General features: G+C 37.2%; 1 protein-coding gene across 1 annotated transcript; it reads right to left on the bottom strand.

The window, feature by feature from the left end:
• Positions 1-426: 426 nt before the first annotated feature.
• On the bottom strand, positions 427-10,093 carry LOC134577023 (indolethylamine N-methyltransferase-like). Its single transcript, XM_063435668.1, has 3 exons — positions 9,946-10,093; positions 5,361-5,568; positions 427-853 (listed from the first exon to the last, which is right to left on the bottom strand). Exons 1-3 carry the CDS (start codon positions 10,091-10,093, stop codon positions 427-429), a joined length of 783 nt encoding a protein of 260 aa, XP_063291738.1.
• Positions 10,094-10,389: the final 296 nt, after the last annotated feature.

The following is a 10,389-nucleotide window of genomic DNA, read 5'->3' as shown; positions in this document are numbered from 1 at the left end:
TGTTATGCTTTGTCGATTATCTTACAGTGTCACTTTTACATAACAAACGATGTATGTTATTGTTATGCCTTAGTATAAAAAGAGATTAAAAAAAATAATACTAAAAAAATATCTAAATTAATTTTACTTATTTTTCCGCTGCTGGTTAAATATTCAAAAATCTGGAGGCCAAGAACTGCTCTATATCAATAAATCAAACAATGTAGCTATACAGTTAGAAAATCAGAAAAGGTCAAATTTATCAAATTTGATTTAATTTCTTTATTCAGTATTTTATTAGTAATGATTGTAGAGCATTATTCTTAATATTTGAATTAAATTCTTGACTATTGTCTTATTATCTATTAGTAATATTTTGATTTCTACTATAGTATAACATGTGATGGCACATGTTTGACCACTCACATGTTTTTTGTAATAAAATGGTTAAACATTTCTTTCCTTGCGACATCTTACATGAATTATGGAATCATAATCAACCAGGTCGCAGTTTTTTTTGCTAGGCAATACATTCACTTTGTCAATGACAAATCCAGCATTAATTACAGCCTGTTTTATAAAATCTAAATCGACTGGTAATACGAAGAACTTTTGAGTATCAACCTCATAAAATGTCATATTTGTGACTGAAAATAGCAACAGGCTCCCCCCTATTTTAAGTCGGGATGTAATTTTTTTAAGGTTGCTCTGAAAGGCTTCTTTGTCTTTGCTGATAACATGCAGTAGGTATAGACTAAGAATGCAGTCTGCTTGGGGTAAAGCGACAGGGACCTGATCGTCGTTAGAAATATCCCATTGTATTACTCCTTTAATTGCTTGTCTTGTTTTGTCTTCCTTCAAGTGCCATGCTTCTCTGCAATGGGAAAAAACACAGATATTACAATACTCATAGTATTTGTCTTTCGTACCTTGAAGGAGGTTTAACAAAATATTGACTCTCAATAAAAAGCAGTGCAGTTCTGATGAAAAGTTCTGAAATTGAAGCAATAGGCAGGTACATTTCAATAGTTTCCATGGTGATTTTTTAGCTTTTATAATATTGTCTCATAAATTGCCCTCACCTGTCATAGAATGGCCTCAATTCGATTCTATTGGCAGAAAACAGTTGATAAATATGACCTGTTTTATGCTAATTTTTTAAACAGATCTTGACAGGATTCAATAGGAGATATTGGTGCGGTGTAAGTGACAAGGACCTACACCTATAAGTGGAGCGCTCAAACACAGATAAATCTTACCAAAACGTAGTCTCATTCAATGGTAAAATATGGGGTACATGTCAAAGTAAAATACAGAAAATACAATATAGTGTAGATGGTACTGAAAAATGGCTTCACAGTGATTATAATGATATCGTGCTGAATATTACACTCACATTTCAAGGAGCCTGTATATAGAAAACACTGGCTCCGTATCAAGGCTTGTGTGCTGTTATGGTAGCACCACCCTCCTACTTCGGCTTGAAGAATTTCTCAGGAACACGAAAAAAAGGGAAGAAAGCAGACCAATGTGTAGACTTATGGTGATAAATGACACAGGTATGTGTTCAATATTAGGATTAAGAGGACTAACATTACAGCTGACTGAAGAAGCTCTATTTGAGAGTGAAACGCGTATTGGCCATTTTTAAAGGACTTTTATTTGAGGACATTTATCATCTTTGTTTTTATGTTTATTTTAAACCAATAAATTTACCATTTTCATTCAAAACCTCATCCAAGTCCTTTTTGGAGCCTCCAAGGAATCCTCACAGGGGAAGTGCCATCCCCATTCAAATTGGCACAAAACCTACACACCTAGAGCCGGGATTCGTAGGCTCAGGACCAGGTGAGCACCCCATTTATTGAACACATACCTGTGTCATTTATCACCATAAGTCTACACATTGGTCTGCTTTCTTCCCTTTTTTTCGTGTTCCTGAGAAATTCTTCAAGCCGAAGTAGGAGGGTGGTGCTACCATAACAGCACACAAGCCTTGTTACGGAGCCAGTGTTTTCTATATACAGGCTCCTTGAAATGTGAGTGTAATATTCAGCACGATATCATTATAATCACTGTGAAGCCATTTTTCAGTACCATCTACACTATATTGTATTTTCTGTATTTTACTTTGACATGTACCCCATATTTTACCATTGAATGAGACTACGTTTTGGTAAGATTTATCTGTGTTTGAGCGCTCCACTTATAGGTGTAGGTCCTTGTCACTTACACCGCACCAATATCTACTAAATTTATTCAGTGGAATAGAGGATATTTCCACACCAGTGTATTGAGCTGCCTGTAAATCACTTTCTGACTTTTTTGAGCACTTTTGTTATACACACTCCTCTGTAAAAAGAGGCAACCTTTGATTGGTATTCAAGGATTCAATAGGAAATGAAATTCTAGCAGTTGAACATGACCAATAGGTTGGCTGTTGGAAAAATAAAAAAAATGCAGACTAATGGGATTTGTAATTACATTTATCAGCCTTTAATGTAATAATGAATCCTGGTATTCATTAAAAAATAAACACATGATAGCTTTAAGGGATCAATATGATCCCCACATTTATATAAGGAAAGTCCTAAACCTCCCTAATAACCCCTCACACCAAAGGTAATCGTAAGTCTACGAAACAGCCAATGGCTGCATGCTGTCATGTAAGACAAATGACCAGGCAGGGGGAACCTAGGGCGACCTAATGTCTCTCACCCATTTGTGGCTAGTGTGACTATTAGTTAAATATAGAGGTGGAGGGCTAACATGCTATTGTCTACCCCCAATAATTGTTTCAAGGTCCCCTCCCCAGAGCAATTAGAGATTTCCAAGCCCCTAGCCACCATCCCCCCAACAATAAAAACCTGCCTAGTCCTTACAATATTAATAGCTTCTCAGCTGCTAGTTATTATTATAGCAGGCAGCCACTAGCAGCTTGTTGTTTAGCGAACATGCCTCCACCCGTGGCATGGCTATTGGGAGCACGTGTGAAGGGGAACCTGCCCACTCATGCAGTCTTAGTCCACCTCTGTGTCATATTGGTGTCCTATTATCGATCATGAACCATTCTGGCATCAATTGTCGAGCTGGATGCTGCGCAACAATGCTAATTGATAATGCAGCATCCCCTTGAATCTAAATCTCATGCAAGGTTTTGGGTGCACGGAGGATATGCAAATGGTGTCAATTTCACAAAGCCTATAAAACCACATCCTCACTGTTAGAATGTGCCCTGTTGTGGTTCCAATTTGGTTCTGGTGTGTTTTGACTTTCTGTTATTTGACCTGGCTATTGCTTGATTATTCAGACCTCTGTCAACCTTAACTTGGCTTTGAGTCTTGCTTATCTGATTTCTGGATCTCTCTGACTTTGGCTTGTTTGCGGTTATTCCTATCTCTCTGGTACATGATAAGCCTGGCCATTCTAAGGACCACTAGTCTGTTCTGATACTGTCCTGTTCTGTACAGAGTGGGTTCATACAGTAGCGTGTTAGGGTGTATACTGGGATGTTATGGGAAGTATAATACCTCCCATGTATTATAGTAAGGGTCCCCAATTATTTTTATTTAACTCTCAGCCCACTGGCTGCTAATGCTGCCTGTGAGCATATAGTCAAATAAAGGGTTAGGGTTAGGGGTAGAGGTAGAGTTAGGGTTAGTGGTAGGGTTAGGATTAGGGAGCCCTAAACATGTCCTGAATCCTAAAGATCCGAATTGCCTTAGTCTCGAATTGACGAAGTTCCAAATTGCCGAAGTCCTGAATTGACGAATTTCCGAATTGCTAAAGTTCCGAATTTCAGAAGTCCTGAACTGAACCGAATTGCTGAAGTGCTATTGCAGAATTTTTTTACTTACCAGAATTTCCGAACTGAACCGATTATTTTTTTCTCATGCACATCCCTACTAATGTGTAACAAAATTTAATCGTGAAGGGACTCTAGGAATACCTGTTTGCCCTAAGTCACCTTGTTTTCATTGAGGCTTAATTTTACCTTGTATTTGAGCATTATCTTTTGAACTAACAACAATGTAATTTAGGCTTGTAGCCAGCACAATGAATTATATGTTGTATATCAATCGACATATGATCGAGTGATCATGGTGAGCGTCATTAAGCCCCTCCATAGGATATCCCACCTACATACATGTCTCCTCCCCCTCCTAGTCTGGAGGTGTGAGGAGGGGAGTGATGGTTTAGGTGTCACCGCCCCCATTGACTGGACTACCCCCGTTTTGAGTAGTGAGAAGGGGTATGTAAGCTTGTGCCTCACTGCCCCTGTAGACTCAACTCTGCTTAGGGTTACATCCTCCGCCTTTCCTCTTTTGTTTGTTCGAAGTAAAAGGCGAGTTGAGGCCCCGATATCTGGGCGGAGAGAATGGGGAGTTCCTTTCTCATTGGGGTTTGTGTTCTAGTGAAGGAGCGGACGCAAGCCATCCAGTGCCTCATTAGTTAGTTTTGGCACATGACTGGTTCCTCTCCCCCCTTTAAGGAGTCTTAGTTGAACAACCTGTTTAAATGCCCCGGACGAAGGCGCTTTAGCAGCGCCAAAACACGCATCAGGGCTCTTGGTTTTCCTCGTTTTTAACTCACCATACACTTGTTTGGCACAGATGTTTGTCGTGTTTGGGACTTTGTGGATAGCCAAGGGGAGGGACTGAGCAATGGCAGGGTTACACTAGGGCAATAACATGGGAGTTTTGCGGATTCATTTGAGAATGTTACTGGGATATTTCTTTGAGAGTAGGATGTTTACATCAAGCCTTCTTTTACTATTTTTTTCTATAAGTGACCACAAAGTCGAACTTAATCTTAGCAAGTTTTTAATCCTGTCTTGATGAAAGCTCCATGTGGGAGCTGAAACATTGAATTTTTAAATGGATTGAATAAAAGTTAAATTTTATTTGAAAATCTCTATAAAGTCCTTGGAGTGCGGTCATTTCTGCTATGTATATATATATATATGTATATATATATATATATATATATATATATATATATATATATATTATCACGTATTCTTAGAAGCATATCTGCAACTTTATGTAAGGACTTGTGTTTCTACACATACAAGTACATGCAAATTGGGTTTACTATTACATCAAATATGACTGCAATCTACTCTAAACCCACACCCATTGTTTCCAGCCTACTCCCATTCACTCCTTGTATACCTTTCGCTTCCACCTGATCCGCTGAGCCTTTTTGTGGTTCTTTTATGTTTCTCTATATGTTTTTTGTCTTATGCCCCTTTGTATATTACTTCCAATAAAATTGTGTATCAATTATTCTATTTCAAATGTATAAGGGACCTCTTTGTGTCCTCTGGACCTTCATCCCATTGGACATTTATGTATTTATTTGTATAAATCATACATTACCTGCCTCCTTCTAACTTATGATGAAACTTTGCTCCATATGAGAAGTTAACAGCGTCTTGTTTGCCTTGACGCCATTTCTCAAATTCATCGATGTTGACCTTATTAACTTCTACTACATATATATCTTTGAATACATTGCAAGCTGGTATAAGATGACTTGCTGTGGCTCCAACACTAAAATCAATCAATGTTCCTTCCTTCACGACTCCTGTAGACGATAAAAGGCAACAGCTGTAAATGTCCATTTTACACAATGTTTCTTGCAGCTCAGATATAGTTAAATTACTGAAATGGTGATAAAAAAACAGGAAATATTCGAAAATAAAATCAGAACTCCTTAAGGATCCAGAGGTCTTGATGTGGTCGTATAATTGAGAGAACCAAGAGGGTAACCCTAAAAGAAATGCATAATATTGGAAACAAATACCCATACTATCCCAAACGGAAAGCAAAGATTATAAAACTTCAATAGATAACATGCTTATAAACGTTATTGGATTTTTCATTAAAAGTACTTGATAAACATATAACACATGATTTAAGAAATTGTGAAAAGATCAATAGAATAATTATCAAATTTAAAGGATTAATACTTTCCCATTAGTTTAGGTCTATTGATTTTGATTCAAAAGTGAACCAGATCCTCTTTTCAGGGAGTAGTCAAATTACGAATTCTATTACAATAGGACTAGATTCCCTTACTTAGAATACTGCACAGGCTAGATAGAATGAGAGCAAACATGACATTAATTATTTAATCAGAAACAATAACATAGTACTGAGTACAAATTACTATATATACAGAGAGTAAAGTTCTTAGAGTAGAAGAAATTATTATAATTAGAATCTCCAACTGTCCTAACTAAATTAAATGGAAATAAACTCAATCACTATAATAGGAAGGGGAGATTAAGATAATATTATAGGATACTTCCCTAATCACCTGGATGTAGACCAGTTGTACATAATTTAAGAGAACATATTTAGAATCAAAAAATGTAAAACTTCCCTTCCCTGATATTAGAACATAGAAAAGTAACAATAATATTGATATTTAGTCACAAAACGGCAAGCTCTAAATTATAAATCAGCTCCTGTATGGCAAAGAGAGGGAACTCAGAGAAACTGTCCTTTTTACTCAAAAGATCCAAGCTCAGCAAGGATCAAATAAACTACAATATCCCTGCAAGCTCTAGCACCTAAATATGCGGCTCCTATAAATCAAATACCATCACCCAGAAAAGTCATAACTATGTGCACATCATGTATACTAACTAAAAGACACAAGGAACCTGAGATACATTTTGGAGCCTTTAATTGTGCATTTGTCTCAGGCTGAACCTTTTCAGTTAAAAAAAACACCCTAATACATTTCAGTGATTACCCAAAGGCACAGACTGTCTTCCAGGACAACAGTGAAATATTGAAAATAATAAATAATAGGAAAATAATAAACATAAAATAGAACATGTGATTTTTATCTGCAGTAGAAGGGAAGAATGCTAATAATAAATACTTCTATTGGAATCCAGTTCTCCATATAACCTCCTAAAATTGGATATGGTTCTCAGTCTACACCAGGGGTCTTCAAACTCCGGCCCCCCAGATGTTGCTGAACTACAACTCCCACGATTCTTTGAATTACATAGATAGTCAGAGAATCATGAGAGTTGTAATTCAGCAACATCTGGGGGGACGGAGTTTGAGGACCCCTGGTCTACACTGTGATGGTGCTACAGAGAATCACTGAGTGCCATTGTCAGCTGAACTATTCTTAGAAAAGATTTGGTCAAATTCCCTCCAAGAGAGAAGATGCAGACACTCATATGGCTATATCTATAAACATGCCAACACTTATATACAGTAATTAGGGCCAATCACCAATGTTGGAACTTTCACTGGATTTAGATTGATATAGCACACCTGTATGATGTGTGGTTCTGGGGTATAGTTGAGGTACTATTGGGGTACAGGATATTTTGTTGGATTTTTTTGTACCTGGGAGATAATTAAATTAGATGCGTTTTCTTAGAAAAGTTTCTCTCAGACATAGATGATCCTGAGATTGAAGCCCCTGCATTATTGTGTGTAAAACCCCTTGCATGGGACTGGGCATAAAAGCCATGTACGTGCCAATAAACTTCAGATATACTCCCAGAACTGTGTGTCGTCCGGTTGCTGGGGAGGAGGTGGTATATTCCTTGGCTGTTTTTTTGTTCTTGGTTATATTTTGGTGATTCCAGCTGAGAATTGTTCCTGCTAGGACTAGAGCTCTGATACAAGAAACTACAAGAGGAAACCATGACCAGGCACTAAGGATAGACACTTCTGGGTTTATATAACCCTAAAACATTTAAATAAATATGATAAAGCACGCACATTTACGTCCTTTATGATGCGGTCTGGGGCAGAGCTGAAAAACACCGTGGAACTGCAGTGCCGGGCGTCCCCATTGCTGATGTACTAGGTGCTGCAGTAGCGGAAAGACAGGTGGCGTGCTGATCGAGTAAAGGTAAGTTCCACCTCACCGTTCCATGTGACCACACCGATCTGGTGCGGTAACACAGCTGCACCAACCAGGCGCTGTGACAACCCCTTTAACACTATCACAGGTGGTGCTCTAACTTTGTAATGACAGTGATGTAGATGGTGGTTCCACACTTCAGGATTTATCCAATTGAGGATTTTTATTTATTTGTTTAACTTTATTAACCCCTTAAGGACCAAACTTCTGGAATAAAAGGGAATCATGACATGTCAGGCACGTCATGTGTCCTTAAGGGGTTAAAGTAATTTGTTACTGCAACAACGCGGCTTATGGAGATTTGTTTATCAGGTTCAGCTGCTAGAATTTCTTCTAGCAATAAATCCTGTCAAAGATTAAAATGTCAGCAGAAACTGGTCAATTATTTTTGGCCAGTCAGACCAGAGTAGCAAGTTCAAACATGTTTTATTGATACTAATGCAGAAAAGCAAACCTGTGATCAATGGAGTTAATTCAGGATTTCAGTATTACCCATGGCATAACATAGATACATGATTATATATGCACAAAATCATTGTGTATATATTTTGTTGGCTAAAAACTGACCCTGTGGGTGTCTCTCTCTTGGGCAATTCTCAATAATTCTGAGATAATTACTGAGGATGAATATGATCTCTTATCTGCAGGAATTTAAAGATACTTAAAGAGCACTAGTTGTGCCCCCGTGGACAGAGAGGAGACTTGGCTATCTACTGATACTTTAGGCCCCCTGGTACTAGCAGGGATCTATCCCTGCTTGTACCTTAATGGTGTGATGTCTTATTCTGTCATTGGGTGATAAAGCCCTGGATAGCATGATGAATTAAGGCATCATATAGTCCTTAAGGGATTAAATACCTTTAGTTTAGAAAATAGAGGATTTAGACATTCTTGCTGTTTTCAGTAAGCTGTACAGCTAGTAATGGCATCTGGCTCCTTACAAATACATATAAGCAAGCAATTTGTCCATTTTTATTTAACTATTCTCATCATACCTACAAAACACGAAAACAAAATTATTTTTACTTCTTTGCTATCATTTCAGACCCTGCATGAAATATTCCAAGATAAAAGACCCTGTATACTGTCTAAAGTGTATCATTAAAAGCGTATCAATTAAACTCTTAATAGCTCCCAACAGATTCCTCTTCTGCAACTGTCACTAGTCTAATACTATCCTTACCTTTTGTGTAATTTTACCCCACTCCCTCTAGCATGTAAGCTCATTGAGCAGGGCCCTCAACCCCTCTGTTCCTGTGTGTCCAACTTGTCTGGTTACAACTACATGTCTGTTCGTCCACCCATTGTAAAGCGCTGCGGAATTTGACGGCGCTCTATAAATAATATAATAATAATATAATAATAATAATAACGCTTTTCATTCCCCAAAAATCCCAATGAAGGAGAAACTAATAAATGAAATTTAAAACCATTATTTATATAATTTAGATTTTTACATCTGTCTGAAAAGCAATCTGTTCACAAAGTAGCTGTTTACTTAACCCCTTAAGGACACATGACGTGTGTGACACGTCATGATTCCCTTTTATTCCAGAAGTTTGGTCCTTAAGGGGTTAAAGATTGATGTGCTAGTTATGTATTATCTGTTTCAAATAAATGCTGTGCTAATATTTCTTTCTAGTAAAAAGTGCAGGTAATTGAAGGTTCTGATTGCAATAGCCACCTCTGTAAAATGTTTTTACCCCAGATGGATTTCCCTTGGGGTCTTCCATAGTAAATGTTCTTCTTTCAGCTGTCCATACATCTAACCCTCCACATACATCTGTCTTTTACAACCTCACAGTCCCTCCACACAGTAAATATTATTCTGTGACGAATTAGGAAATCTGAATGTTAATAATACATTAAGTAGTCAGTTCTCACTACTGTGGGCATATTCACAATGATACGATAATTGCACTTTACTAATTTGATTAAATCCATTCTGACAGTAATTGATATGCAGAGAAAAAGACAGTTTTCTATTGCATATTTCATTCCATAGAATCAATGCACAATTTATTTTTTCACATTTTGATAGATAGTAAATTTTATACAGACCTGAATCAATGTCTTTATGAATGTGTTCCATTGGAAACTCCATGTTTTCATTTATTAATGGGAAACGATCATCACAAAAGTAAACTTCAACAAATCTTTTTGCCGGGTAATTCTTATCATGATAATGCTTGTGGCCGGTGGAACTCATGGTGAATTGCCGAGGTGCTGTGATCAGTTCTGCTTAATTTACCTGATGAAATGATTCCTTATAAATAGTAACTACTCATGGGAATCTCAAACATATTCAAAATGCTAACAATATCGTATCATTCTGATCATATGATTAACACATTTCTATGATGTGCATCACATGTTAGCTTTGCAAAATGATATAATAATTGTATTGTAATTAATATTATGATTAATTCACTGATTCAGTAGTTCTGCTCACAGGTTACCTTAGTGCAGGCTAAGTTCTGTTATCTCAGAGAAAAAAGTTTTAGA

The sequence above is a fragment of the Pelobates fuscus genome, chromosome 11 (assembly GCF_036172605.1).
Source record: "Pelobates fuscus isolate aPelFus1 chromosome 11, aPelFus1.pri, whole genome shotgun sequence".
Taxonomy (NCBI): Eukaryota; Metazoa; Chordata; class Amphibia; order Anura; family Pelobatidae; genus Pelobates; species Pelobates fuscus.
This window is presented reverse-complemented; position numbering and strand designations above follow the sequence as displayed.